The sequence below is a fragment of the Microcaecilia unicolor genome, chromosome 9 (assembly GCF_901765095.1).
Source record: "Microcaecilia unicolor chromosome 9, aMicUni1.1, whole genome shotgun sequence".
Taxonomy (NCBI): domain Eukaryota; kingdom Metazoa; phylum Chordata; class Amphibia; order Gymnophiona; family Siphonopidae; genus Microcaecilia; species Microcaecilia unicolor.
This window is the reverse complement of record NC_044039.1, coordinates 226,088,266-226,102,255: the sequence shown is the minus strand read 5'-3', so window position 1 is coordinate 226,102,255 and position 13,990 is coordinate 226,088,266. Positions and strand designations below refer to the sequence as shown.

General features: G+C 44.9%; 1 protein-coding gene across 2 annotated transcripts in view; it reads left to right on the top strand.

Moving 5' to 3' along the window:
- VRTN (vertebrae development associated) overlaps positions 1-8,560 on the top strand; it is a 39,116-nt gene extending 30,556 nt beyond the window's left edge. For both annotated transcript variants that reach the window (XM_030215311.1, XM_030215312.1), the window contains exon 2: positions 5,663-8,560. In XM_030215311.1, coding sequence (XP_030071171.1) covers positions 5,663-7,703 — 2,041 coding nt within the window. In that variant the 3' untranslated portion in view covers positions 7,704-8,560. The remainder of the gene's footprint in view (positions 1-5,662) is intronic.
- The last annotated feature ends 5,430 nt before the right edge of the window (positions 8,561-13,990 follow it).

The following is a 13,990-nucleotide window of genomic DNA, read 5'->3' as shown; positions in this document are numbered from 1 at the left end:
AAGGATGGCTGGTACCAGAAAGCCTGCTCGAGCCTTTCCTTTGCATGACTCCATCCAAGAGCTTATTTCGGCTCAGTGGGCTGACCCTGAGGGACCTTTGAAGGTTGCCAGGGCTATGGGGCAATTATACCGTCTGAGTGAGGAACATTTGGCTCGCTTTGCAATGCCTAAAGTGGATGTCCTGGTCACGGCTGTGACAAAGAGAACTACCCTCCCTTTTGAAGGAGGTGTTGCCCTGAAGGATATTCAAGACTGCAGGTTTGATTCAGCTCTGAAGCGGTCCTTTGATTTGGCAGGTCTCACTGTTCGGGCGTCTGCATGCAGTTATGCTGCTAGAGCCTGCCTGGCTTGGTTACAGCAGGCAGTGGAACAGCCCAGTGATGGAGCGGAGACCTTATCTGAAGTGGCTCCGTGGATGGAGTCGGCCTTGTCCTTTTTGGCTGACACCCTTTGATATGGTCAGAGCTTCGGCTAAACAAATGGCTGTAGCAGTGGCAGCTCGTCGCACTCTTTGGCTACGACATTGGGCGGCGGACATGGCCTCTAAGCAAAGGTTGGTGAAGTTGCCCTTTCAAGGCCTTCTCCTGTTTGGTGAGGAGTTGGAAAGCATTGGTAAAGGCCTGGAGGATTCCAAAACTCAGCGCTTGCCCGAAGATAGGCCGAAGCCTTCCTCTAAAGGTCAGGCGGTCCGCTCCTCTTACAGACCTCGCTTCCGTGAAGCTAGAAGGTACCGCCCGGGGCATGCTGCTGGGTTCACTTCGCTTGCCCGCTTTCAGCAGAGAAACTCCTTTCGCTCGGACAAACGTTCCGCAGCTGCCGGTTCAAGGCCTGCAGTTCAGGGACGACCCTCTCAATGATGGTGTGCCAGCCCCCTCCTCGTTTCCTGTCATCGGAGGAAGACTTTCCCTCTTTTTCGAGGAGTGGGCCAAAATCTCCGCAGATCAGTGGGTCTTGGACCTGATCAGAGACGGATACCGAATAGAATTCGATGCCCCGGTGAGAGACGTGTTTGTGGAGTCCCGATGCGGTTCTGCCGCCAATGGGCGGCGGTACAGGAGACTCTGCACAGTCTGTGCCAGATAGGGGCTGTGACCCCGGTGCCTCCCGCTGAACAAGGTCTAGGCTGCTACTCCATTTACTTTGTGGTGCCACGAAAAGGCGGGTCTTTTCGCTCGACCCTGGACTTAAAAGAGCTAAACAAGTCCTTAAGAGTGCGGCATTTTCACATGGAAACCCTGCGCTCCTCACATCTCTGGACCTGAAAGAAGTTTCTGTGGTTTGCGGTGTTGGGAAAACATTTCCAGTTTCGGGCCTTGCCTTTTGGCCTCGCCACAGCTCCCCGAACCTTCTCCAAGGTAATGGTGGTAGTAGCTGCCTTTCTCAGGCGAGAGGGTATACGGGTTCACCCGTACCTAGATGACTGGCTCATCAGAGCAGACTCAGAAAAAGAGAGTCATCTAGCTACAGCCAGAGTGGTTTCAGTCCTTCAATCTCTGGGCTGGGTCGTCAATATGGCCAAAAGGTACCTGACCCCCCTCTAGAATATTTGGGGGCCAGGTTCGACACAGCCTTGGGGGCTGTGTTTCTTCCTGAGCAAAGGCGGTGCAAGCTTCAGAATCAGGTCTGTCTGCTCCTGAGGATGCCCCGTCCGCGAGCTTGGGATATTGTTCAGCTGTTGGGATCGATGACTGCCACCTTGGAAGTGGTGCCATGGGCGAGAGCGCACCTGAGACCTCTATAGTATTCTCTACTTCAACGATGGTCTCCAGTATCTCAGGATTATCAGTGCAGTCCTTTAGTCATTGCAGATGAAGCCATGAGCCCTCTCTGTATGATTGTCTGTCTGTATTGCAGTGATTCTGATTTTAGGTGCAGTTCTTGTTTCCTGACGTTATATTCCTTCCTTGGGGATTCGGAAAACAGTCTTCAGGATTCTTGTTACAGTTATAGGAGGATGAGTTCATTCCCTCCAATTCATGTTTTGGGAGGGAGTTTATTCCCTCCAGGAGGATGCAAGTATTCCCTCCGTTTATACAAAGTGGAGGACAAGTTTATTCCCTCCAGGAGGATGAGTTCATTCCCTCCTTTTTTGAGTTCATGCCCTTGTTAAGGGGCCATCGTTCGCTGTGAGGAAAGTTCATGTTATTCCCATTGTGGTTTGCCATACTGCTTTGGAAGCTTCAAATACTGAAGAGGCAGTGGAGCTAGCTGGTCATGAGGCACTTTGAAAAGTTGAGTGCTCTCTATCTCCCCCTGCTGGTTGATGGACACAACCCATACCAGTGGCATTCCTAGGGAGGCTGGCACCCGGGGCGGATCGCCGATTCGCCCCGCGCCCCGGGTGCAGCGCCCCCCCCCCCGATACAGCGCGGAACCCCCCCCCCCCCGTCGGGTGCACGCCTGTCCTCCGTTGTTCCATGCTTCTCTGCCCCGGAACAGGAAGTAACCTGTTCCGGGGCAGATAAGAAGCATGGAACAACGGAGGGCAGGCGCGCGCGGCACCTGGGGCGGACCGCCCCCATCGCCCCCCCCCCCCTAGGAACGCCACTGACCCATACGTAATGGCTTCATCTGCTATGACTAAAGGAAAGAAAATTATCATAGTAAGAACCTAATTTTCCCTTAAATTAGCCGGTTTTCTGTTCTGCCGGCTATTGGGTATTAGGCACCTTAGGTGAACCTTCAGCCTTTTGTCCCTAGTCCCAATTATCTTTCAGATCCCTCGGCCGTCCCTGTGATTTTTAATAACTAAACTCAGTCAGGGTCATCCCAGTATCACTCCTAGAACAATCCTGTAAAACATGAAATTGAACACATACATTTAAATATTAAACTGTGTCTGGAAAAAAAAGTGAGCCCCTAAACATTTTGCAAAAACAACTGCAAATCTGCACCGAATTAATTAAAATTTATATGCACAAAGTGACATTTCAAATGATTTATAGTTTTGTAGAAATCCACCTTAACGTTACTGAAATGTCAGATTTGAAATAACACTACCCAAAAGTTAAGAGTTTCTAAGACCGTTAATGTTTTTTTTTAATGAGAATTTTATTATATTTTTGTAAATAACACAATTAATGTCAACCTGAACAATCTGAATGTTTAAATCTGATCTTTTAGTGCCGTATAATTTTTCAACTGATTATTTTAATTAAAATTTGATCGTCTTCTTTTGACAACATTTTGTTTATCAACATGCAATGACATAATGGATGATGACAGCAAGTAATTAATTGTCATGTCAGAAACTGAGATTGGTGACAGCAGTTTATAAAAATGTAAAATCTCTTAAACGGGACGAGGGATTCCTATGTAATTTGGCATCAGTGACCGAAATAGATGTCACTTTGCATGTAAAATTTTAATTAATTCGGTGCTGGTTTGAGGTGGTTGTTGCAAAATGTTTAAGGGGCTCTCTCTTTTTCTGGACACAGTGTATATGTGGTGAAGAAAAATGTCAAAAGCTTAGGAAGTGGCTGCTTACCTTAGTAAAAGGCTATTTGAAAACTATCCTCCCTCCCCATGTGTGAAAGTTTTCTCTGATGGTTCTTTGAGTTGTGTGGCTGGTGGGATCTGGTATTCTGCTTTGTCTGCAGTTTATTGGTATAACTCTCGCTTTTACCGCTGAATCTATCTAATGATTAAAAGGGCAATTCTATAAGCTAAAAGCACACAGGTTATAGAAACCTAGCCTTGCATCATTGGTGCTAATAAAGTAACTGCTAGTTGCTGTTCTGCAAAGGAATTATTTGCCAAATTCACTTAGTGTGTACCTACCGGGGGATACACATGGGTGGGCCATGAGTGTGTTGCTATATGAACAGTTGCAGGTGTTGCATGATGCGCTCAGGTACACCAGCTGTTGACCAACTGTCAGTGGCTGTGCCAAAGTTTTGGCATGCAGAGCCTTTACGTTAGTATTCTATGATGGCGTAGGTGCTCCCAAATTGCCGTTGTACGATTGGCGCTAAGTGTTACCCATTGAGGAACTTATCTCAAGGCGCCAAGTTACAGAATTACCCTATTAACAACATAAGAATAGCCATACTGGGTCAGACCAGTGGTCGTCTAGCCCAGTATCCTGTTTCCTATAGTGGCCAAGCCAAGTCACAAGTACCTGGTAGAAACCCAAAGAGTTGCTGGCCCTGGAGAATTTCTTGTGAGTGTGTGGAGGAAAGAGGAGAGCATGTGCATGGGGGAGAAGTGTATTGTCTGTGTGTAAACAAAGGCAACAAGTGTGAGCAGACAAGGAGTGTGACTGAGGTTGTTGGAGAACTCTGTAGGCAAGGCTTCAGAAGGAGGTGGTAAAAGGAACAACCCACAAGGTAGCCACCTTGATCACAATACTTGGAAGGGAACTGCTTGTGAATTGCAATTAGATTGTAAGCTCTGTCGAGCAGGGACTGTCTCTTCATGTTCAGTGTACAGTGCTGTGTATGTCTAGTAGCGCTATAGAAATAAGTAGTAGGTGCACCTGTCAGCACAGCTGTGAATGTGTGTGGAGATCAAGGGAGTGCGTCAGTGTGTGTCTGGGGGGGGGGGGGAGAGGGGAAATGTGTGAAGGGTGTGCATGGGGAGAGGAGCGTGTGTGCATGGATATGTTATGTAAGAAAGTATGTGGTGGGGAGAAATTGTGTGATGGAGAATGTGTGAGTGGATATTTGTTCGGGGGGGGGGGGGTGAGTGAGTGAGTATGGATAGAGGATGTGGGGAGCAGGGATATGTGTGAGAAGATGTTTTGGGGATGATGTATGTATGTGGAGGGGGGGACTGTTTGGGCAGAGGGGATATGTGGAGGGGGAAATGGCTGGAGCAGATGGTGTGTTGTGTATGGAGGGATTAGAGTATATGCTGAGAACGTATGTGTGTTTGTGTATGGTGGGGGAGAGTGTGATTGGGGGATGTGTGTGTTTGAATGGAATGTGTGTATGGTGTGGGAGGAGAATGAAGGAGAATTTTTCAGGCTTTCAAAGATCTCCTAGGGAGTGTGTGTGTGGGGAAAGTGTCAGAGGGTGTACGGAGGAGGGAATGTTGGGGAAGAATGGAAGGGTGTGTGTGTGGGGGGTTCTGTATTTTTGAGGGTGGGAGATTATCTCAGTATGGGTATGTATATGGCTCTGGAAGTCGGGGAAGAAAGGGGTTTGGGTATTTGTGATGAGAGAGAGATTGTGAGGTGTATGGGGCATGGGGGAATTTTTGTCTGTGTATATGGTATGTGAAGAATGTGGGGTGTGGATGTAAATAATGTCTGTGAATGATGTGTAGGCAGTGTTCATAACCCCACCAGGGTACAGCTAGGGGAGAAGGGAGGAAGTCTGTCATGGGTGGTGCCTTGTACCTGGACTCGGAGCTCCAGGAGGAGACCTTAATATAATTACCATATTAGGCATGGAGGGAGGAGAGGAATATTAAAAGAAAAAAACAATCCCTATGGAGGGTGGAAATATCTTGGTAAGGTGTTTTGGTGGAATATGGTGGGTAATGGTATCTGGGGATTTGGGTGAGGTGCCAAGGTAGAACTGATGTAACCTTCAGTAGGTTAGTAGGAGGGAATGCACTAACAATAGGACATGGGGACTCTTGACATTTGCAGCAGAAGCGTAAAGGGGACAGAGCTTACTGGAATTTAACTGTTTCTAGTTTCCTTTTTCTCTTTCAGGATGATCCCACGGCAGCAGCTGGTTGAGGGTGTGTTACAGGAGCTGCAGGAGGCCACTGAATGCTTTGGCTTAGAAAGACTCATTAGTGCAGCTGTGGAAGCTGAGAAAATGCTTTCTTCTTGTTCCCTGCCTCATGTTTGCACCCGACACTTTCAAGGAGAGATGGAAGTTGACCTGACAGCAAAAAATCTCTATCCAGAAGATGCCCCCAGGAATATGCTGCCCCTGACTTGCAAGGGTGAGGGTAATCATTTGTTTGAAGCTGCTAGTATACTGCTTTGGGGAAATCCAAGTTTGAGTATAGAGTTGCAGGTACGTACCTCTGTGGAGATGCTTTTGCACAGACAATATTACCTGAAGGGCATGATTGACTCCAAGGTCATGCTGCAAGCTGCTCGCTTTTCCCTCTGCACAGAGGAGTCAGCTGAGATGATGAATTTGCCTTTTCCCATTCTGGAAGCCATATACGATGCTGATATTAAGGCCACTTGCTTTCCTGGAACCTTTGCTAACATGTGGCATGTGTATGCACTGGCATCAGTTTTGCAGTCCAATATCTACTCAATTTACCCCATGAGTAATCTCAAAATCAGGCCATATTTCAATCGTCTCATACGACCACGGAAGTGTGAGGTGGAGGTCACCACTCTCCACATTATGTGGTCTGGTCAACGTCTTTCTAGGCTGGTCTTCAAACCACAATACTTTGTCCCAGTGGTGGGGCTAGAGGAACTGGAGCCTACTAGCCCACCAGTGGAGCTCCCTGTCCAGCCAGTGAAGACTTTGGAACTGCTAAATAGTGACCCACAGCTGACCTATTCAAACCTGCGGGAGAAGTACAGCATCACCAAAAGCACCTTTTACCGCTGGAAACGCCAATCCCAGGAGCACCGCAAGAAGGCGGCCACTAGGTATGAGGCCAAGCATTTTCTGCAGGCCTGCTTCCAAAGTGGTGGTGATGTCCCACTACAACGCTTTCGACAGATGTTCCCTGAAATTTCCCGCTCTACCTATTATGCTTGGAAACATGAAATGCTGCAGAGTGCATTCAACAGACATCCTAACGCTGCTCCAAGGATCTTGGCTTTGCAACAATTTACTACTTGTTTCCAAGAATCACTCCCAACAGATTTCAGGCCAGAAGATGGTAGCTCAGTGAAAGAGACCATTGCACTGGACAACAACCAAACTGGAATTTTTATGCAAGGTGCCAAGAAATACCTGGAAAGATGCATCTCCATGAATACTTTACTACCTTACCGCACCTTCAAACGCAGCTTTCCTGGTATTTCTAGATCCACCTACTATAACTGGCGAAGGAAGGCCATCAAGAAGAATCTCAACTTCCAGACCCTTCGGGAAGCCTCGATCTACCAGGAGGTTTCAACTGAACTCAAGCCCTACATGTCTACTGAAATTGATCACCTAAAGACAGAAGAGGATCTGCCAAGCAGGAAAGGAACATACTTGTCCAGTATCTTCCACCTTCCATCTCCTCTGTACATCCACACAAGAATGTTGCGCCATGCTGCCAAAAGGCACATTCAGAAATGGCATCTTCCCTTCTGTAAATTCCGCCTCCAGTACCCAAGAATTTCTGCAACAACTTACTGGTTCAGGAACAAAACCAAAAATCTTCCAAGGAATCAACCACTTACACAGGTTGATAAGTCTCTTAAACAGCAAGGTCCTGTCTGGCCAGACTCTACCAAGAAACTGGAAGATGGAGTGTTGAATCCTGTCTCCCAAGTGGATGAAGCTAGAGGCCACTTTGAAAAGAGGTCTCTCAGTCCCTATAATGCCACCATCTCAAGATATACTGTACCAGAGCACAGCCTTGATACTCGCATGTTTGTGATGGATGTGATCGCCACAGCACAATTTAAAGCACAAGCAAAACTATTTCTGCAGCAACGCTTTGCCTCCAAGACTTTTCCATCCTACAAAGAGTTTAACATGCTCTTCCCACACACTGCACGCTCTACATACTACATGTGGAAACGGGCACTCCATGAAGGAATGACACTTGTGGATGCTTGATCATTATATGTGTTTGTAGAATCATCGAGCCAGTATCTGTAATTGTTGGAAGGGGTAGAGGGGAGATGGAGTTTGGGTGCATCCTAGAAAAGAATAATTTAATGTGACCTTAGGATATTGATTTTTCTCACTTCCTTCTTCTGATCTAATAATGGACTTTTTTTCTCAGTTTTTGAGTAACTAAATTATTAGAAGGCTGGAAAATAAGTTGTACAGTGAGGCTTAATGGATTTTTGTTGGGGAAGACATAGGATGTTGTTTTGAGTTTTGGTCTTCTCGGATGATTAACTGATCCTCAAATCAAGGGAGATCAGATTTTTTTTTTGTTTTTACTGTGAAGGGCAGGGTTGTGGGCTATGAGTGGGATGCAGGGGTCTATGTTGCTTTTGTCACTTTGCATAAGTGATGCAAGTAGGTTTATTTTTATTTTTTTTTGAAGAAGGATAGTACTTGACAGACTGAAACTTTATGGGAGTGGGGCAAAATAATGTGAAAGAAGGGACACATAGTGTGAAGTAAAGCAAGACTACTAGGTCTGAAACTGCTGCTTGTACCTCCTCGTGGGGACACAAGCCACCAGAGGAATTATGTGAACACATTGCTTCTAATATGACAATGTTTGTATTTTGAGTTTTTCCCCTTGAAAGTGTTTCTCATTTCCAGTTTGCACATTAGTTTTTCAACATGAGTCTCAGGGGACAATAGAAAAATTCAGAGAAACTGTTTTCATGTTGCGGAACCTAAAACTAAGTTTCTGTTGGTGACTAATTGGGACAGGAACCTTTTTTTTTTTTTCTTGATCCAATTGGCGATTCTAGTCTGTTCTGCCAGAAGACACTGTTTATCATGCCGACAAATAAAATTAGCTTCCACGGCCTTCTGTGTGTTTTTTTTTTTTGTGAACAGACTGTTCCTTTGATGACGCACACTTGGTGCCTAGAGGGATGGTTTCAGTTATGGGGACTCTCCTACTCCCTGAGATCAAGGCTGTTATTCCATGTATTTCTTGGCATAAACCTGTAAAGTGTTAACAGGATGTCTAGGCATAAAGGACATATAAGCACATCATCTGGGTGTTTTATAATATTACTGCAGAGACGGGAACACAAGTTTGTGTCTGTGTGGAAGGAACAGGAGCATATGCTTGTATTTTAGAAAGTGTTCTCGTAAGTGCCACCTGTGCATTTATTGCAGCAGCAATTGAGCTGTTTTATAAGAATCTTCTTTAGCAAGTAGAACATCAATCTATATGCTCAAGTCACTTTTTTTTGTTACATTTGTACCCCGCACTTTCCCACTCATGGCAGGCTCAATGCGGCGGGCAATGGAGGGTTAAGTGACTTGCCCAGAGTCACAAGGAGCTGTCTGTGCCGGGAATCAAACTCAGTTCCTCAGTTCCCCAGGACCAAAGTCCATCACCCTAACCACTAGGCCACTCCTCCACTCCACTTATAAAAATACTCCCCCAAAGGCAATGTGGCTTACTGAGTCTGCCCTTCTACATCAACTCCTTGGCTCTATAACCTCCTCCTTTCTCTTAAAGTTCTTCACTGTTTGTGCCATGCTTTCCTGTGCATGTCCACCTCATTTCACCTACTCATACCAACTTTCCTTTCTTTTTTTTTTTAGTTACATTTGTACCCCGCGCTTTCCCGCTCAATGCGGCTTACATATTGTATACAGGTACTTATTTGTACCTGGGGCAATGGAGGGTTAAGTGACTTGCCCAGAGTCACAAGGAGCTGCCTGTGCCTGAAGCGGGAATCGAACTCAGTTCCTCAGTTCCCCAGGACCAAAGTCCACCACCCTAACCACTAGGCCACTCCTCCACTACATTGGAAAAAGTACCTGCCACCTGTGCATTTCTACCTTTTTGGAGGAGTGTGGTAGCCGTGTTAGTCCACTCTTAAGGTTATCAATAGAAATCAAACAAAATAAAACATGGAAAAGAAAATAAGATGATACCTTTTTTATTGGACATAACTTAATACATTTCTTGATTAGCTTTCGAAGGTTGCCCTTCTTTCTCAGATCGGAAATAAGCAAATGTGCTAGCTGACAGTGTTTGTTTATAAGTGAAAACATTCAAGCATTACTGTGACAGTCTGACAGGGTGGGAGGAGGGGGGTGGGTAGGAAGTATGCATGGGGACATCAAAGCATATCATTGATATTCTAACAGGGTGGGTGTGGATAGGTGAGGGGAGGGTGATCAACAGAGACATACAGCTTTATGGTTTATAATGGGCTAGGAACCCCAGATCCTTGTTAAGTCCTTTCTGTTGGGTGTTAAAATATTCAATCATTCTGACTTCAAAGGTCTTACGTTCTTGTATGGTTTTAGTTTAAATCATTTTTATTAATTGTAACAGACAAATAAACCAGTTTCGTGCCACAAAGTAAATTATTCATGAACTTGTCAACCAACAGGCTAAATCAGCCGATCAAGCTATAACAAAGTGTTTTACATTTCCTCCCCTCCCTTCCCTTCCCCTTTTCTAATGACCCTATGATTCGCCCTATCTGATCACATTTTATAACTACAAATAGAACAAAGCAATACTTGACATACATCTGTCTGAGTCATTTCAAAATAATCTCTTTCATTCGATGTTAAGTTATGTAGGACATTCAGCTTTATTAATCCGGAAGGGTCCCGCTCCCTACCCCCCTGGTTTCTTGTATGGTTTTAAAGTTACCTTTGAGGATTCTCACTGTGAAATCACTGGTACAGTGTCCTGGTCCTGTAAAATGTTGACCAACAGGCGTGGGAACCCTGCTGGCACCAGTATTGTTCATATGATGTCTATGTAAATTGAATCTTGTCTTAAGCATCTGGCCTGTTTCTCCAATATAGCATCCTTCGTTACATTTTTTACACTGGATGATATATACCACATTGGAAGATGAGCAAGTGAAAGATCCCTTTATGTTGAATATCTTTCCTTTGTGGATGACTTTGGGGTCCTGTGAAATATTTTGGCATAGTTTGCAACTGGATAAATTACAGGGAAGTGTGCCCTTCTGTTCCTTTTCAGTCTGTGAAGGAAGTTTACTTCTGATTAGCTTGTGTTTTAAATTGGGTGGTTGTCGGAAGGCCAGTACTGGTGGGGATGGGAATATCTCTTTCAGTAATTCATCCCCCCGGGCACTCCATTCTATTGACATCTCTCTTGTCTGTCCCCTTCTCCTCTACTGCTAATTCCAGACTCCATTCCTTCTATCTCACTGCACCACACACCTGGAATAGACTTCCCAAGCATGTACGTCTATCCCCGTCTTTGGCCGTTTTCAAGTCCCAGCTAAAAGCCCACCTCTTTGACGCTGCTTTTGAATCCTAACCACTGCTCACTTGCCTGTACCTTTTATCCCCTCCTCTTTAATTCCCCTTACCTCTTAGTTGTTCTGTCTGTTACTTGTCTTTAGATTGTAAGCTCTTTGAGCAGAGACTGTCCTTATGTGTATGGTGTACAGTGCTGCGTATGCCTTGTAGCGCTATAGAAGTGATAAGTAGTAGTAGGAGGATATGATTGTCTGTACTGGAGCTGGCTCGCACGAGCCGGTTGTTAAATTTTACTGATTTTTGTGAGCCGGTTGTTGGAGTCAGGCAGTGAGCACACAAACATGTTTTTTTTCTCCTCTCTCTCTCTCTCTCCTCCCCCAGCCCCCACCTGCCTGTGAGCCCCCAGCATACCTCAGCTTCCTACGTCATCATGTCGTCCCTTAGGTTCATCATCCCCACCCCCCCTCACCACCACTGCCTGACCAACCCGGAGCCTTTTCTCTGCCAGATCCCACCCACGTGTAAGCAGGAAGTTGCATCAGCGGGGCAATACTCGGCAGAGACAAGGCTCTGGGTCGACCAGGCAGCGACGTGTGTTACCCCTAGAGCTGCTGGAAGAGTAAGGTTTGAAGAATGGCCAGAGAGGAAATGGAAGCTGAGAGAGGGTAGGACTCACAGAGGAGCAGGGGGGAGATGATGCTGGTTTTGGATGAGGACGGAGACAGCATGAAGTAAAAAAAAAAAAAAAAAAGTTGAAGCTATTTAGGTTATTCTGTTTCCCCTTCCCGCGCAGCTGTCTTTGCTGTTAAACCCAAAACAAAATCAAGCAAACTTATGAGCTGCTGCATCTATGTTGTCCTTTATTGTTGGTAGCATTTTAATTTAATCTCACTTATATTTTCAAACATGCCAGTTTCTGCAGCACACGGATGTACATAGAGGTTGTAGTAATTTCTTATAAATCGTACCCGGTGTATCATTTGGAGGGGCTGGTTATAGGGACACCCTCTTGCATGTGTTATATTTGTGCAGAGATTTTATTCTCTTGGTGAAGGCCACGAAAACAAATATCATGTTATAAGGATCAGGTGCTCAACATTCAGAGTTTCTGTCTGTCTAGTTATTTATGACATTTAACTCTTATTGGTGCAGAGATTTTTTTTCTCCTGGTAATGGGCTTCTAAAACAGACATCATGTTATGGGAATCAGGTTCTCAACGTTCAGAGTTTGTCTATTTATTTACTTATTTATGGCATTTTGTCCCACATTAAACATGAATTAGATTGGAACCTGGGAGTATTAAAAAAAAAAAAAAAATCCCGGAGAGAGTAATGCATGACCCCCCCCCCCCCAAGCTCTCTCCATGGGTATAGTCAGCTCTGCAGTTTGGGGGGGGGGGCACAGAGGTGGAACGGGGAGAGAGCCGGTTGTTAAAAATTTACCAGCACACCACTGTCTACACCACTGAGGATTTTGTAGACCGCAAAGTTATTCTTTTGTGGGCTCGAAGCTTCACTCTGGAATAAACCCTCTCCACATGTCTCAGTATTAAATCATACTATGCTGGGGGCACTGGCTGTGAGATGATCACACTTTAACATCAGAGACTTGCTTCCCATTCATAAGCAGTAGTGGGGCAATTCAATAACTGGGTGCAAATTCTATAATGGCATCCTGGTGCCACTTGTCCGTTATGGTATATTAGCTCAAGTTGGCATAGATGTACAACCACACTGCCCTTGTGTTTACACACAATAGCACTTACATCCTACCTTGTAGAATAGGATGTGGTGCATATGGGGTTCTAATTAGTGCAGTTACAGAATTGCCTTTTAGGTCCAGAATAACCTCATCCCATGTAGGCTTAATTACCAACTGCTGGAATAGTTTTGCATGTAGAGAATCCATGACTTCCCCTATTTCTAGATGACCCTACAGTAAGGATGTCCTAATGAACATCCAGCATATTACATAGTAGATGATGACGGACAAAGACCTGTACGGTCCATCCAGTCTGCCCAACAAGATAAACTCATATGTGCTACTTTATATGTATACCTGACCTTGATTTATCCTTGCCATTTTCAGGGCATAGACCATAGAAGTCGTCCCAGTACTTGCCCTGCCTCCCAACCACTGGTTGAAATACTCATAAGCAGCTTGTATTACTACTAATAAGTTGAAATACTTTATTAATAGTACTTCCTCCTTCATTTCTATATTGCAAATGTCTTCAATTAAATCTGTCAATGCCTGTATAACACACCAATACAAAAAGATTTTCCATTCCCTTTCCAGATTCATCCACAGTGCCCCTTCCTTCCCTCTAAGTCCTGTAATTCTGTCCCTTTAATATTTATAATGCTGCTACTCTTTCATTTCTGTCAAACAATGCAGCTGAACTCTACTTAGTATAGCTTTCGTTTCTGGCATAACTATATTTCTGTGACTGCCACTAAATCCAGGTCAGTTTTTCCATCACAGGGTTCCAGATCCTTATTTCCCATACTATGGGCATTAATGTAAATTGCTTTCCAGATGTTGCCCTTTTCCCCCATTTCTAAAGGAGCATTTAATATTTTACTTAACAATGAAATGGAAAAACAAAACCATCAGTGGTTTAGGCTCTTATTACTGGAATAAGTTAAATGCCAATTTTAACCTTGTTTAGAAAAATCTAAAAACTTTCTTCTAAAATTGATAGGATAAATTAATAAATTGGGGTCTCTTTCTGGGGGTGTGGCCTGTCTTAGGGGTGCAGCAGCCCCAGGTGCCGAACAAGGTAGGTACGTCACTGCTCAGGTGCAAGCACTTACAAGATACTGGCATAAAAGGTTTGATACCAGAGTACAAGTCAGATGCAAGTGCTTATACAGGCATAACAGGTTACACACATGAGTACAATTTAGGTTCCTGGACCAGTTGCTCCAACAAACAGTTGTTTATTACATCTAGAAATTTTATCTCCCTGGCACTCCCTGATTCAGTCAATATTGGGATAATT